The sequence below is a fragment of the Notolabrus celidotus genome, chromosome 7, assembly GCF_009762535.1.
Source record: "Notolabrus celidotus isolate fNotCel1 chromosome 7, fNotCel1.pri, whole genome shotgun sequence".
Lineage (NCBI taxonomy): Eukaryota > Metazoa > Chordata > Actinopteri > Labriformes > Labridae > Notolabrus > Notolabrus celidotus.
Genome location: NC_048278.1, coordinates 23,423,376 through 23,439,579, shown reverse-complemented (window position 1 = coordinate 23,439,579; position 16,204 = coordinate 23,423,376). Strand labels below are relative to the sequence as shown.

Sequence of the window (16,204 nt, the reverse complement as noted above, 5' to 3'; positions counted from 1 at the left end):
CCTACAGAGGCAGGTGGACACTTGAAAGCAGATTTAATACGTTTGCTGAATTACATTTAAAGTGCTTTTCTCACACACACTATATATTTGGCTATGATGCAATAAACGGTCTTGTTCACAAGCACTCCCTTTGATTTCTCCTGTTGAGTGCTTTAAAAAGCGAAATTGAGTCTATTTGTCCTCTGTTATGGTGTCCAGCCAGCATCAGGACTTTCTCTGGTGTACCGCATGCAGCTCTTGTAGTAACAGGCATGAGGAGCATGAGGAGTGTGCTCTGAAACAAATGAATGTTAGCCTCAGTGGTATGAGGACATCAATTCTGCGTGACTGACGGCAGAAAGGAGCAGGTGCACGCCACAAATCACAGAGTATCTACCATAACTCACAACAGCTGTGTGTTCATGGTGAGTATGTGTAGGCTCATAACAACAGATATGTGCAATGGCAGGGTGCAGACCTACTACCTAAACCTCGCTTCCAACAGAGGATAACAAGCCAGACCTACAAGACCAAGGGTTCCCAAAGTGTGGGTCAGGACCCCCCTGGGTTTTTTCAAAGTTCTATCTTTAATGTTCCATCTAAAAATGGTAAATTTTACCCATTATAGTAAAAAATATAGACAAAAATAGTAGCTAAACTTGAAATAAAACCTTGAAAATAGAACATGTAATCAGTTTTCTGCCTTTCTTTTTGCCAGATGACTCCTAAGTTCAGGGTTAGTGAACAGTCAATTATCAAAAGCATCAGTAGGTTAATTCATAAAGGCACAAGAAACACAGCCACATGTTCATATAGGTAGGCTAATTTTCTGCAGACCAGCTAAATGAAGCCACACTAAATCACTTTCAGGGACAGTAGGGGTGAAAAGTCTTTGGCACCTATAATTTGGGGTCGTGAGCTGAACATTTTGGGAACCCCTGTACAAGACAATTAAATTACTTGCCTATTTGACTATCCCAAACCTATACTTTTATTTCCATCGCATGCCCTGCACATGCAAGTCTATAAGACATTAAGTCACTCACTATACTAAGTATTTGGCATCTACTTAAAAGGGCTAGGTAAGGCTGCAAATGTGTAGTTCTTATGGGAAACTGTTGTAACAGTGGTACTTTGGGTTACATGCAAACATATGAATGCTCAAATGCTCACTGTAGGCAAAGGTTCAGCTTTCACAGTTGGAATCATGGCCACCAGAGGGTTCCTTGCCGTCTCTAGAGCCAATAAAAACACCCTACATGTGCCAGGCCAAAAAGCCCACAGCAATAAGACTGTTATTTATTAGAGGGAGATAACTGTTGTAAAAGCAGTTTTATATTAAATTGGATTGAGCAATCTGTGTCTGTAACAAATTCTGTGAAACCACCAGGAGTGTGGACCCGATCATGGCAAGAAGCTAAAGTACGCAAGTGCTATTTGAGGTCAGTCTACAGCCGAGAATTATTCCTATTATAGTTTCCAGAATGTGCCAGACAGAACGCTGTAACTATCCAGGTATACACGTGCTGCGATAATGAGGCTGGCAGTGATATACAGAAACCGGCTGGCAGCAGTAGCCACTCTCAGGAAATCATGCCAGAGAAGCTGACGGCAGCTCTAGTCCAACATATTTTACCTTTATAAGGAGAACTGGCTCTCCTCTTTTCTTTCCCCCTCATCACATGAATCTGTTGAACTTGGGCAGTTAAACACAGTGAAGCACAGCAACACTGAATTCAGGCTGAAGGAGAGGCTGCTGGCATTGGTTTATAGAGTGCTCCAGCATGCCTTTTGGACAAATTGTCCCTGTCTGTGTTGGGATTAAAACACCAATGTCATTCTGCCTTTCAGTGAGAAAAAAAGAGGGCTGAGAAGGATTTGGGAGTAAAGTTTTAAAGAAAATGCTTGGCGCTATTCCCCAGGCGAGAGGTACAGTCTGAGAACATAAATTATGAATGCCACTCTTAGATTCTATGTCACCAATACTTTGCTGAAGTAACCGTTTTGTGCAACTGAAAAGGAGTGGTACAAAGGACACTTATTAGGGGATACCATTAGAACTCTTCACTGTCAGTGTTTTGCAGCTTATGCAGTCGACAGATACATCCCGGGATCAGTGTGCATGCATGCCTTTAACCTCACAGACTGTGAGAAGTGCTCAACAAGTACATGTTACCAAAAGAACAAAGCTATTAATAAAACATTCAGATTTGAAAAAAGCTCCTGAATTCCTCCTCATTTGATGGCTCTTCTTCTATGTTTATTAAAAGAAAGCAGGGTAATTAGGGCCCATAATGCACCGTAACCTCCAGGGACTAACAACTATATGAGCTGAATGACTGGATTTTAATGTTTACCACCACAACTTCCCTGTTTACATACCTCGTTCTGCAAAACAGTGGCTTGTCACTTAGGTTTTGTAATAAGAGGTTAAAGATCTGCAATTTTTGTATGTCTTAATTTGTTTGTAAGTGTGGGAAAAAAATGAATGATAAAAAAAATATGTACAGTAAAACTCCTGTCTGTTTGCAAAAGAAGGAATGTTAAATTCAAACAAATGTATGGCATGTTATGCTGGATTTCACCCATTTCCATTCTCACACTTACACCTTCTGTCTTGATCAATGCAGTTTTGAATGTCTGCATCATTTAAGAGCAGAAAAATAGATGATTGCTTCAGGCAGCCTTACATTAATGTAAAAACCCTTGTCTTTATCTATTTGTGCCTACTTGTATCTCCTTTTCTTGCATGGGTAACCCTTCACATGTAGCTCGGAGCAAAAAATAAAAAAAGCCACTTAGTCACTCTGGTTCATGTCTGATAGCACTAAAAAACCCAACAGCTACAAGTAAATTCAATGATAGGGCGAGTGGATAAACAGTCTTCAGAGACTAAACATGGACTCCAAGCACTGAAAGAGGATGACGAACCGTGGGAATGTTGAAAAATCATTCCGATTGTGAGTTTGTGGTGTACATCTCCCTGAGTGAAGCAGGTGATTGTTCAACAAATGTAGAGCAGTCTGAGGCATGCCTAGAGCACACTGAGGTGGGAGTATGTCAGTGTCAGGGCGCAGAGCTGCGCGCTTTGAGAATATCATTAACTCAGACACATCAGCGCACGTCAGGGCTCTGAGGAAAGAACAACAGCCTCCTGCTAGAGTCAGGTGCTGATACATATGTAGAATCGTTAAGTCAGGTTTGGGGATGGAAGGGAAATGTTTGGGGTTTTTACTTCTGCATAGGTGCGGAGGTACTTTGGCTCAATGCAAACAGAAAATTAATGATTCACTTTTAGACTTTTAAGCTGAAAAATGAAAAAGGTGAAGACATGGCATATACCAGAAGTGTACTGTCCCATGTTCTTACCTGGCAGGTCAGAGAAGAGCAGGATGCACTCATTGAAGCCGTTTGCCAAAAGTCGGTCCCTCAGCTGTTGCAGTATGGCCACACCAATACAGAATGGGAACGAGGAGTTACCCAGCAGCAACGTGTCCCACAGGTGGAAGATCTTGTGCAGTGGAAACACATCTGCATAGCATGTACAGAAATAAACACAACAAGAGGGAGATTTGACAAAATGAAAAAATAGGAGAAGACAAATCCCTTGAGGAATGCAGAATAAAACCCTTTAAACAGGACAATGGCATTCACAGTGAGAAATGATGAATCAGTTTGTACATAATGAGTGTGATTTGCATAGTGCGTTTACTTTACATGGCTTTATGGTTTTAAAATGGGAAGCTCACAAAACAACACTCAGCATTGGAAAGGTTGCCTAGAGGGGTATTTGATGAGGGGGAGGCAGCTGGGAAGAGGTTTCAAGGTGGGTGTTGTTGTGGAAGAAATGACAGAAGGAACATCAGGGGGCTGAGGAGCCTAAGAGGAAGAGACCTGCACAGGTTGTTTAAAGCCAAACAAAACCACATCCTGATAATGTGTCCCACTGCAGTTATCATTACAGTCGCATTACTCTCAGTATTTGGGAATTTAATGTTTCCTCCATGCTGAGTTTCATGCATTAGAATCAGAACTATCCACCTGTTTAAATCATCCCAGGGTTTGTTGAGGGAAATGCAAGGCAGTAGACGTGTGTGTGGGCTGAGTGTGAAAAAAGCCTCCGAGGGACCGCACCACATTAGCAGTCAGCTGAGCAGACTGTTGTGTGTGTGAGTGACAGACAGTGTGTGTGTGGCTGTGGGTGAATAGAAGATGACCCTCCAACCTTGTCTCATATTGGATTGGGGACATTAGCAGTCAGAGGGGCCCCTCTCTTGAATACTGGACTCACTCACCACCTCAGGGAGGAAGCAGGGGTAAAAGGGTCACACCTTACACTCTCCACCATCAGTAGTGACCCGTGTGTGTATGTGTGTGTGTGGGTGTGTGTGTTTTACTCCAGACTAAATTATACCAATGCAAAGCTCCGAGTCAAGATGAATGCTGCAGCAATTTATGTGAGTCTGCAGACCAGCAAAGTTCCAACTTTTTTAATTTATGTCAAGAAGGCAAAAAGTTATTCAAACAGTTGTACTGTGTGATGGGGCTGTACCTGGAAGACACAGAGGTTAATTGCATAGCTTTTGATTTGTAACAATGATCTGAAGCCCCTGCTAATGTGCTCGTATTTCAGAACTCAAACTGCGCTCCGTGGAAAGATAAAAGCGTAATGCTGGCATCAGCTGACAAACGGCATGCTGAGAAGCAGCCAAAATAAAACTCCATGGACCTCAAACACAACTGAGAAGGTGAGAGGACTCAAGAAATAAAAGGATGCCAAATGGAATCAACATATTTCTTTTTTTTTATTCTTTGAAGCACAGAAACCTGCAATTACTGCTGCAACCTGTAATACATCATTTGGAGTGGTGTGAACTTTGTGCAGAGCCTCCTGCTTATTCTCTTGTTGTAGTTTTGGTCAAACTTCACAGAGAGTTTATGCCGCAGCTGTCAACCTTACTCAGTTAGATCCTCACAAAGCTCAGCATACTTTAAGTGATGCAAACACTCTTGTATCTATAGCAAATTTATTTTTACCCCACTCATATATGGACCCAAGGTTTTACTGAAACATCCCAACATCGAGGAAAACAATATATTAAAATAATCACTCATGTTTGCACTCCAAACTACTGACAATGAAACTTACGCAACAAGAAAGTGTCTCTACATTCATACAATATAATTCAATTGAGTTTAAGAGTATAAAATAAAATTTCCAAAGTTTCTCTAATTGTATGGGCCCTTTCAAGTGTTCTCATAATACAAGTTTTACACTTTCAACAGAAGCTGACCATGGTTAGCTGCACAAAGGAAACAGACATTGAGTCTTTTGTAATAGTGAACAGTTTCAAAATCTCATGAGCTCCACAGATATTTTTTTACCAAATTTTAACAAGCTTTTAATATCTTGGACTATAAATTATTAGAGGGTGTTAATCATGACCCCTACATCCACACATACACCCTATGCTGTATAACAGCATGCAAAGATTCATGTGTTGGATGTGGTACACAATATTCAAGGTTTTCGACACAGTGAAAATGCTGAATAAGTCTTAAAGAACTATATAAATACATTCTGTCTTCACCAAGGTCCTCCTGAGAAAGACAAGCTTGATGATAAGTGTTCTGTTGCTGTATTTATAAGATACTTTTTATTTTCAACACAAAATTGAGCATGGGATACTTTACGTTGATACTTTGTGTGTTTCTTCCGAGTATAAAATTGTGTTATCAACATTCCTGAAATATCTGTTACCCACAGTATAATTTCTACCTTATTACTTAAAACATCTCAGGCACAATTAGATGTTGAAGTTGTAATGCGCAGTGCATTGACAGTTTTGGTGTGGCACTACTTGAACAAAGACAATTGTGCAGACCAACCCATGAGGAGTGCTTTAATAAGCCTTTAAAGTCTACAACCCAGCTCTGTTTAGCCAAAGAGTCAAAGAGACGTGACACTTGGAACAGACACATTTCTGCATACAAAAGACCTCTGTTGTTTAGAACCACCATATCATTCCACCTTCTGGTTTCTGAACAGTGTTTTTGATTATGTTATGAATGGCTTTGTTATGCTATGCTTTGAATGATGTGTTGTGTTGCTTAACGCTACGACACTTTATCTTATATTAGAAAAGCTGAAATATAATTCTATGATATGCAATTTAATTGTATGACATATTATGCTTTGTCATGTTATGTAATGTAATGTTGTTTCATGTTGTGTCAAATTGTGTTATATTTGCAATGTCATGTCACGTCCTGCAATGTCATTTTCATGTTTGTTGTGTCATGTTGTGATATGTTGTGTCATGCAATGTCATGCCATTTGTCTTGTATGTTTAGTTATGTCATATCATGTCGTGTCATGTTATGTTATCTCGTTTCATGCCTTGTTGAGTCGTGATGTGTCATGGTTACATCATATTGTGTTGTTTTATAGCATGTGTTTTTGTGACATGCTGTGACATGTTGTGTCATGTTACATCACGTTGTGTTATGATATGTCAAGTCATGTCATCATAAGTCATTATATGTCATGTTGTGTTGTATTGTGTTATGGCTTGTTGTGTTGAGTCATGCTGTGTTTTGTCATTTTGTGTAGCATTATATGTTGTGTCACGTCATGCCACATTTTGTTGTCATGTTGTTTTGTGTTATGATTGTTTTGTTTTGCTATGTTGTGTTAAAATGTGTCATTCCGTGATGTCATGTCATGTTGTTGTGTCATTTGTGCAGTGTTACATGTTGTATCATGTCATGACATGTCATAACACGTTTAGTTATGTTATGTTTAAATGTGTCATACTGAAATGTGTTGTCATGTTATGTTATGTGATGTCACGTTATTTTACAGTACATTAAGTTGTTTTTGATGCCATGCACAAGTTGTTATCATAACAAATATATAGACAGATTGTTTGAAAAGCTATAAACACCTAACAAAAACCAATACAACAACATGTAAGAAATCCTTATTAGCTGGTGAAGGTGTAATGAATGTTAACTGTCTAAAACAAGGCATCATATTGTTATAAAATAATCATATGTTATGTATATTTCATCTCTGGGTCAAAAGGTGTGAAACTTTTTCAGATATTTGATGGAAAAAAAAAAAAAAATGGACACACGTATATAATGAGTATGTAATCAGTTACTCTCCACCACCACTCAATCAACTGATCCTAAACATGAATTTGTCATTTGTCTCAGTGTTCATATATTCAGGGATGATCAATAACACTGATTTAAACCTCTGAGATGCACTGGAAAGCTCTAGAGAAGCAAGTGAGTGTGAGTCAGAATCTTTTGCAAATTTCCAAAGACTTTTTACAACATGGAGAAGAAATATTGCTGCACACATCTGCCTTATCAACTTTATGAAGGGATTTCAGTAATGTACTCAAATAAGTACAAAATAAGGATGAATAAAGATGTGCTGGCGAAGATCTGAGGTGGAGCAGGTCTAATCGGTCAAGACTTTTCCCTTTAGGACGGGTATTAATTAGCAGCTGGCATAAAGGTCACCAGCAGAAAAAAAACACACAAAACCTTCGGATCTTGTCCATACTAGAGCGGCTGACCTTTTTCTCTTTTATTGATACTCTAATTGAAGCAGACTCAAAATACCCTCTGAAAGTTTGGGATTACACACAGTGCCACATTGTGAATAGAAATAGAAGACACTTACGTGTAAACATAGTCAGGAACCAGGGGATAGCGTAGAGCTGTGTGGTAAGAAAAAAAGAGATTTGAGAGATAAGCACTTTATGGGGATAATGTAGCGTTCATTATGTTCAGTATGTAAAAACATTACTGAGAGCCCAAGAGAGATTTCTGTCTTTAAGAAAAGCACACGCACAAATGGCTGCATATATCTATGGCCTCTGAGAAACAAAAGGCAATAAAGAGCAAACTGCTGGTTTTGGTTATAAGTCGATGGGGAGAAAGCTAACAACGAATCTCATTATACCAATCTGACATCCATCCCTCTTTTCTCTCTTCCTTCACTCCTTCCATTCCATGCTTTCCCATGAGGGGAATGCTTGGAAATTGAAATTATAGACTGTACCTTCCCTTGTATACAAACGCACACACACTCCACTATTAACCACCTGTTATAACACCTGCTAATCACTGGTCGGAACGGCTGGGGCTTTATTTCTTTCTGTGAAATATAGTGTCGGGTATGGAGCAGAGTGTGCAAGAGAGCTGGAGCCGATATCAGGCAGTTAATTGATGGCTAATTGCGGCTGAGCTGGAGACTGTTCAGTAGACCTTTTCTGTACCCAGGAGTGTTGAGCTAGGAAAGAGAGCCACTGCACTCTTGAGTCTCTGCCTCAATTTCGACGGCTCAACAGCGGGACTGCAAGTCAGGCCAGATTGAATTAGTGTAGGTGTAAATGGCCGACCCAGAAGAGGAGATGTGTTCAAATTGAGAGTGGCCTGAGTTAAACCACTGGCTGGCTCTTTGCCTTTGGCTTGTGGAAGCTCAGGGTTGCAGACCTTGAACAACATGATATCTCCAAGGACTACTTGAGGTTTTTGCAAGCTTTCAAAAGATGTCTTTATTCTGAAAGACAAATTGTGCTAAGCTTGGCCTGTTTTGGTATGCTTGTACAGGAAATCAAATCTATTTCATGCTGCAGTGACATTTCGTCTTTTGGGGCTGATAGATTTATTGCCTCTGTAAAACAAGCATTCGGAGTCGTCTCCCAAGTTCACAGAAGAAAAGGGGGATTTATGGACTGTAAAGTCTAATTACTGGGATTGACATCAAGTATGAAAGCTGTATCAACAACGCTTGTTCCAATATTATCCTGGCCTAACAATGAGAACAGGCATACAAAGCCGCCTTTGAAAGGCAAGTCATTGCTGGTTGCAGTCAGTGTCGAGACAGCATCATGAGAGCACGCCTCGTCTGAATAAAAGATGAGCAAGATGTAAAAAGAATCTCACCCACACATCTGTTCAAGATACAGTGCTCAACAATATCAACAACACCTACAGTCAAGTCTTTCAGAACTTTACCTTTTTCAGCACAGCTAATACTGTTACTGATAAACTAAAAGCACAGTTGTGTATTTCACTTGTCCCACTTTAGGAAAGAAACTGCACCATCAAAAACACCGAGGCGGAGGTGGAGGAGGAGTAGGAGGAGGAGGAGGAGGAGGAGGAGAAGAGAAAAGAGGCTTAACTCTCTGACTCCTCTGTGATAAAACCCCCACTTTTCATTGGGTAATGTCCCACATGCCGGTCCACAGGTGACACATTCATCAGTGTGCTAACTGAAACCCCAGTGAGAGACGGTTCAGACTTTAACCTTGTTGCTGTCTGAGCTGAGCTGTAAAGAGGAAAGTGAAGGGCAGGAAGAGGTGGCACAGAGTGAGAGAAATAAGGCAAGTCTGGCAGAGGACAATCATTAAGTGTGCCTAGCAGACATTAGTCGCTGTATAAATCATCAGCAGGGGACTATAGGGAGAACTTGACCCTCGCCACCAATTCTGGGAAGGAGGATGTGGAACAAAAAATGTCAATGACAACGAAAGATATATTAAGTGATCTACGGATGGTCATTTTCTTCGCCCCTGGTGCTTCGCCACGAACGACAATTCTTTCTTATTATCTTTGACTTCACACTTTGGTACATTTTCAACAGAAGACAATGATGTTTTCCTCGGACGGCCTCCATTTCTTTTGTATTTATTGTCAGTGTTTCAAGACTTGTGCTCTTATGTAACTCGTAACTTACATCAGGGATGAAGCCAATCTCATTCAGATGGTTGCTGAGCTCAGGGTCGTGGAAGGCAATCATTTGAGAGAAGACAGTCAAATACTCTGGAACACAGGGGAAAGGGCAAAAGGGCCATAAATAACTGAGAGTGTAACTTGAGTGCTAAAATGCTAAAAGAAAGTTAACCGGATTTTACAGTCAGTAGTAAGAACGCAAGAGGTGAAGCAATATACATAATCTTACCTTATGAATGATTGGATTCAGTACAACAGTCATAAAGCAATACGATTTGATATATTACTTTATTTTCTATTAACTTAATAAAAAAAACAAGACATAGCGGAAGAGTGGAAATTTGGAAAAGCTCAAATGTTGAAGACAGCCTGCTCATCAACCTCAAAAACGACATCATGTAAGTAAGTTATGGAGACTTTAAATAGGCAGATACACATGAGCTATCTCTCCAGGGCATTTAGCAGGGGGAAGGAAGGATAGCAGCCACATTCCCCACCCAGTTCAGGAGATGTATTGTGTAGCTGTTTATCAGTCACACAGGAATTGCTTGTGACATTTCTCCGCAGGCTTTTGTAGTTTTTCATTTGTTTCCCTATCTCCAAATGATGTGACTCAGCTGCAAACTCCATTACGAAACAGTGGAATTAGTTTTCACAGCTTTAGGAACAACATGAAGCCAAAATTTAATCAACATTGAGCTGATGCTATGTGGCAGCTCATGATAATTTGTTTCTGTTTTGACCATGTTTAATACGTATTTGTTAACTTGAAGTGGCATTTGGCTACAGTAGCTCAAAAACACTTTTTACATTTCATATTAATAGGAAAAAAAAGCGTCAAAACTATACTGCTACAGTGTAACTATGCAGCAGAGCAGCTTTACTTACACACACACACACACACACACACACACACACCACACACACACACACACACACACACACACACACAGACACACACACACACACACACACACACACACACACACACACACACGTGTATTCTAGTGTCTCACCTTGAATGACATGGGAGTTGTCCTTCAGGAAGAAGTTGTACAAATATTTGGGGATGAAGGCAGACATGCAGGCATAAGCCAGGGCTGTGAAGAGAATGACGGAAGTATGATAGGAAGCCAACAAAAAGAAAACAAAGAAAAACAACAGTCAGCAGTGACAGCAGGAGATAGAAGAAGTGAAACGCTTACCTTCATTATTGAAATTCAAGTAGAGGAATGGAGCACAAAGAGAATCCAAACCTGAAATGATGAAAAGCAAAGTTTCATAGTTGTAACCAGGGGTAAAAAAAAAGTATGGGACAAGAGCTCCATCTAGTGTATAGTCATGTATAGCACAATAAGGAATATAAGGAAGGAAGGAAAGAGAGAAAGCATAGAAAAAGGGGACTACATGTTCGAAAAAGATTCAGTGAGATAGTAAAGGAATTAACAAACAAGTGTCCTACCCTGCCAGTACACCAGCTCAGGGTGGGAGACCACCCAGGCTTTCAGCACCCGTCTGAACTTGATATGGCCCTGAGGAGACGACAGCAGCTCATCGTACTGGTGGCAGCGTGGGATGTCCACCTCAATCTGTGAACATGCAAAAAAAAAAGGCACACAACAGAAGAATGAAGCTCAGTGAAAGAAACATTTTCAGACATTTAACAGCTGCCAAGTTTGAAGTATCGTACCTGCCTGTCCGTCGGTATGGGAGTATCTTTGTCTATGCTCTCATATTTGGCTTGAATGTCTCCCTATGTGCAGGAAAAATGACAAGAGTATAATCACAAAGCTGTAAAGGTGCAGTATAATCCTACTCTTACATGAAGGATGAAATGTTTAAATTCACAAATGGATGATATTGCAAGCAAAACATTTCTAAGTCTTTGCTGGAGTGAAACTAAAGACCTAGAGGGGTTTGATGAGAACGATGGCTGAATGTTGACAATGAAAAATTAAGAAAAATATTCAGAGGAAAATTGAACTTGTGTGAAAAGATGTGGGGACTGTATATGTACTTTGTAGAGCAAGGTCATCTGGGAAATGTCTAGATCTTGTTTTTCTATGCAGATGAATTTTCCTTACATTAAGGGGTCAGGGAGAGTATATATACAGTAAACAGTTGTGCTCATAAGTGTACATACCCTGGCAGAATTTATGGTTTCTTGGATATTTTCTGTTGTCTTTATGATGTAAAAATAGTAAACACGGTTGTTTGATAAAAATTTTGCTTCACCCAACCACTAACTATGAGTGAAAAGGAAGTTTTTTCTCTTATCATTTATATTCTCTGAAAAATGGCCAAAAAAATCACAAATTCTACCAAGGTATGTAAACTTTTGAACACAACTGTATATAATATAAATTAATTTCAATGCAAGTGGTTATGTATTGCACTTCTTGTGTGCATGTTAAAAGAAAAGGGATGAAAATACTGTTTAAACTGCACTCCACAAAGTCACAGCTCTGTTTTCACTCCACAGTTTATCTTTCACCTCAATGCCCAGCAGTGCTGCCCATGCCAGTCCTCGAACAAGAGGGGGGATATCCACTCTGGCCTCCTTCCACACAAGGTTCTTTTTGTATGGATATGCCTGAAGACAAAAAATAGCATAGAATACATATTCCAAACTCCAATTTCACTTGACACTGTTTAAATCACAACTTTTACAAGTATAGGGAATAATAAAAATATTAAAATCACCAGGCTCTGAGATATTGAGACACTATGTCTAATTAGGACAGACATGCTAATGTGTGTAGCATCCCGTGTGCTTATTCTGAGTGTGTCCTCATGTGTGAAACTGTCTGGATCTGTATGGAGCGCAGACCTTGAGTAGCCTGTCAAAGAGGATGATGCGGATGAGTTGGTACTCGGTGTCTCTCTCTCGGATGATGAGCGGCAGCTTGACGGTGGACGACAGCTCGTTGCTGCTGTTGGACTGGGGCAAATTTGACTGTCTGAAAGGAGGGAGAAGTAAAAGGCCAGATGACATTACCAAGGCCAAAATAAATGACGGGGTGATGTGAGAAATAGTGACTGGGGAGGAGAGGACGAGAGCGGCGAGTTTTGAAATTGCTTACTCGTCTTCCAGTAGAGGGTAATAGGCTTCTCCTGCTACATCTTTCAGCCTCTGAAAGAAGAGGAAGAGAGATGCTGAGAAATGTTACATATATTCACTGTAGAGGTTAAATCCAGTGCAAAGGTGTATTTTGTGACTGCTGAATTTGTCAGTCACCATGGTGAATCAGCTGAGTTCAAAAGCAGAGGTACATTTTACTCAGTAAAAATGACAGTGATACAATTTTATGCCTCAGATGTTGTCAGTGGATGCATTAAACAAGCACTAACAGCTTTTAGGTTTATGAGTGCTGTGTCTTAAAACTATTTTCTTCCCCTTGTCAGTGTCAGTCAGTTCAATAAGGACAGTAGTGAATAGTTAGAAAGGTTCATATTGTGGAAGTGTATTTAAGTACACTAAAACCCAAACTTTATGCTACTGATTGACAAAATACTGGACTAGTCCTCTCACACTTTCGTTGTCTTACGTTTCTGAGTTGGCACAGAGACAGTGTCACCGTTGTGTCGTCAAGCAAGAAACTTCTATCCCTTCCTTGGCCAAATGACTCCCCATCTTCCAGGACAAAACTAGAGAAACAGAGAGAGGGAAACACTTTACCAACTCTGGATATTACCTAGACTAGCAAATGCCTTCATCAGAGTGTGTGAATGTTGAAGATGTACTTGGGCAGGGTGCAGATTGGAGGTTTGGACTGAATGATCTCTTTGTTGGTCAGCTCTTTCTCCAGATCTCCTCCTGCCAGGCACCACAGATGGTACACCTCATCAATGGCCCGCTCAGACAGGTAGTCATCATCATCATCTAATGAAAGACAGATTTAATAATGAAGTAATAAAGTGTTTAAAGTTCAAGAAAAGAGAGTGTCCAGCTTCAACTGAAAGACAAACTTAATATGTGGTTACGTCTGACCAGTCTAGAGAAATAAAAATGTAGGTGAGCTTCTTCCATAATTAAGAGACATAAAGGAAACAGTCTTATTTTCAACGTCTTGTCTTTGGGCAGTTAATAAGTCAGTTAAATATCAGAGCAATAGTACATGTATTACCCACACAGGATGCTGGGCAGCTCGGCCCCTTTATTGAGAAACTGGCCACAGAACCAACCACTGCAGACAAGGTCAACAGTAACGTACCATGCAATTTAGCTACTTTTTAGAAACTCTGATCCAATCACAAATATCTGTGTAAGTGTACGCTTAACTTAACTTTTGCCTTTTACTTGACAATTTCCTTACCCAGCTTAAAAAAATGAAACTATCCCTTTAAGATCATCAATTCAGCTTTAACAAATTGTCAGAGTCATAACAAAAAATTATTTTCCAGGTTGTGTTTGTGTTAGTGTAAGGCCAGCTGCACAGTTGTGTGTGTTTGGATCAGACCTTTGCAAAGGTCACTGATGTCCTCAGGGAGCTCTAGATGTGCACAGCGCAGAGAAGAGGAGAACAGGCTAACAGGCTTCTGGAAGGGCGTATAGAGGCAGGAGACGCCATTAAACACAAGGTCTCCCAGCAGCTCTGCAGGGGTCGGCCTGGAGGACACACACAAAGACATAAAAGTCATAAAAGAAGAATAGCAACAAACACAAAGTGTGCCTTGAGTTGTTTTTTCGTTAGAGCTGAGAAGTTATTATATCCGTCATATTTAGGATTGTATTTAACATTAAGCTATTTAGAGTCATAACCTTTTTATTGCACTGTTGGGCAATAAGTTCATACTGTTTGTTTTGATATATTTTCTGGCATGCTGGTATTTTAATAGCTGTGTGACCAATGTGTTTTTAAAGAGAATGGCTTATCTGCTCCAACAGAATATGATCCCCATCAGACCCTCTATTTACCTTTTGGATGGGAGAAAGGTCAGGCATTTCCTTAACAACTCCAGCACATTCTCCGGCAGCTCCTGTAAAAAAAATCAACCATATTAGGTACAACACACACACTAAAAGACTGTTTATACAATACTCTTAATAATAAAAACCAAGGAAAATGAAGACAAGTTTTCATGGAGGGTCCTAGTGGGACTAAATTTGTGTAATTAAATATTAGCCTAGTATTAGTCTAGTGTTAGTCTAGTATCAAACTTGTGCTCTTTCTGAAGTATTGAATGTGGCACTGACTTTGAAAGTCTGTAGCTTATCATTTTAGTAAAACTACCATTAAATCCTCAGTCAGATTAGGCTTGTTTACTCATCAGATATATCCTGATCTAGGACATTACATCAAGATTTTTGGAGTACCGGAAGACCTTTTCACTATGAAAAAATGTCTTTCTTTCAAACAATGTTTCAACAATTTAGTTTTATGTTGTTCATAAAACTGGAAAAACTGAGCAATCAAGCATCACTATAAAAAAAATCATCTCTTATACAAGATTTTCTTGAAAATCAATCTTTCAAAATAATACAAAGTCTTTACTGTAGTGCCAATAGTATTGCAGATTGTCCAAAAAAAAACACATTAAAATTCTATCTTTTAAAACTGCTCGTATATAAAATAACTTCCAGAATAAGACAGATGCAGTATATGACATTGAGTCTACCTTAATGGTATCCAGGCAACCATGTTCCTCAGCAAGGACAGTAACAATGTCGTCCATGCAACCTGAGAATAACATAACAGTATGGCACTAATTGAGTTTAAGAATACATGGCTCAGAACTTCAGGTAATTACAAGCTGGATTTTTTCACTTACCCAAGGTCAGAATAAATTTCAGCCTCTCACTTATTTCAATATTCTGCAGCAGTCGCCTGCCCTGTAATAGATTCACATGACAGTTTAATGTGAAAATGATCTTATCAGAGTGAATTCAGGCAAAGTAGCATTGAGAACCATGTACATGCCTTATTATTGTATGACTACTTACAGCGCACAATTCAAAGAGCAGAACTCCAAGTGACCACACATCAGTCTTTGGTCCTGAGGGCAGAGGAGTGTTGTTATGGAATGAGTCACTGGGGTGGAAGGAGCCCTGAGCAATCACCTCAGGAGCAAGGTATGATGGGTACCTGAGGTCATGATTAAAGAACAGATTATAAGTTTGTTGTCAGCCTCTGAATGATGTAGTTTAACTGAGCTGGTTTAACTATTCAAAGCAGAAACATCTCTCGTTTTTTTTCATGTTATGTCTAGAAATTAGTACTAGGCATCAAAACTACACAATGACTCTATTAAAGTGATGATACAGCAGTTTTTTTGTCTTTAAGTATTATACATTCACTTGCCATGAAGAGCAACCTGCGTATCTGTTCAACGGTTAAATTTATGACATTTTCTATCCAGATGTTTTATTGAAAGTCATGGGCATGTGCCATCATTCCTCTTTTCAATCTGCAAAAGGATATTACACAGAGATACTTTGTAGATCACAAAGGCCTTTGGATTAAGATAA

At 39.7% G+C, this 16,204-nt stretch overlaps 1 protein-coding gene across 2 annotated transcripts in view; it reads right to left on the bottom strand.

Annotated features, from left to right (window-relative positions):
* Positions 1 to 16,204, bottom strand: part of tbck (TBC1 domain containing kinase) — a 55,118-nt gene that overhangs the window by 36,501 nt on the left and 2,413 nt on the right. The window contains exons 6-23 of one of the 2 annotated variants that reach the window (XM_034687182.1): positions 15,680 to 15,821; positions 15,508 to 15,568; positions 15,355 to 15,416; positions 14,654 to 14,715; positions 14,196 to 14,344; positions 13,480 to 13,618; positions 13,284 to 13,383; positions 12,819 to 12,868; positions 12,566 to 12,695; positions 12,230 to 12,328; positions 11,426 to 11,488; positions 11,198 to 11,324; positions 10,941 to 10,991; positions 10,752 to 10,835; positions 9,740 to 9,825; positions 7,679 to 7,715; positions 3,349 to 3,510; positions 37 to 274 (exon numbers count right to left, since the gene is read on the bottom strand). In XM_034687182.1, the coding sequence (XP_034543073.1) occupies positions 186 to 274; positions 3,349 to 3,510; positions 7,679 to 7,715; positions 9,740 to 9,825; positions 10,752 to 10,835; positions 10,941 to 10,991; positions 11,198 to 11,324; positions 11,426 to 11,488; positions 12,230 to 12,328; positions 12,566 to 12,695; positions 12,819 to 12,868; positions 13,284 to 13,383; positions 13,480 to 13,618; positions 14,196 to 14,344; positions 14,654 to 14,715; positions 15,355 to 15,416; positions 15,508 to 15,568; positions 15,680 to 15,821 (1,693 nt within the window). In that variant the 3' untranslated portion in view covers positions 37 to 185. Of the gene's footprint in view, positions 1 to 36; positions 275 to 3,348; positions 3,511 to 7,678; positions 7,716 to 9,739; positions 9,826 to 10,751; positions 10,836 to 10,940; positions 10,992 to 11,197; positions 11,325 to 11,425; positions 11,489 to 12,229; positions 12,329 to 12,565; positions 12,696 to 12,818; positions 12,869 to 13,283; positions 13,384 to 13,479; positions 13,619 to 14,195; positions 14,345 to 14,653; positions 14,716 to 15,354; positions 15,417 to 15,507; positions 15,569 to 15,679; positions 15,822 to 16,204 lie in introns of those variants that run through there. The other variant, XM_034687181.1, reaches the window with a different exon arrangement.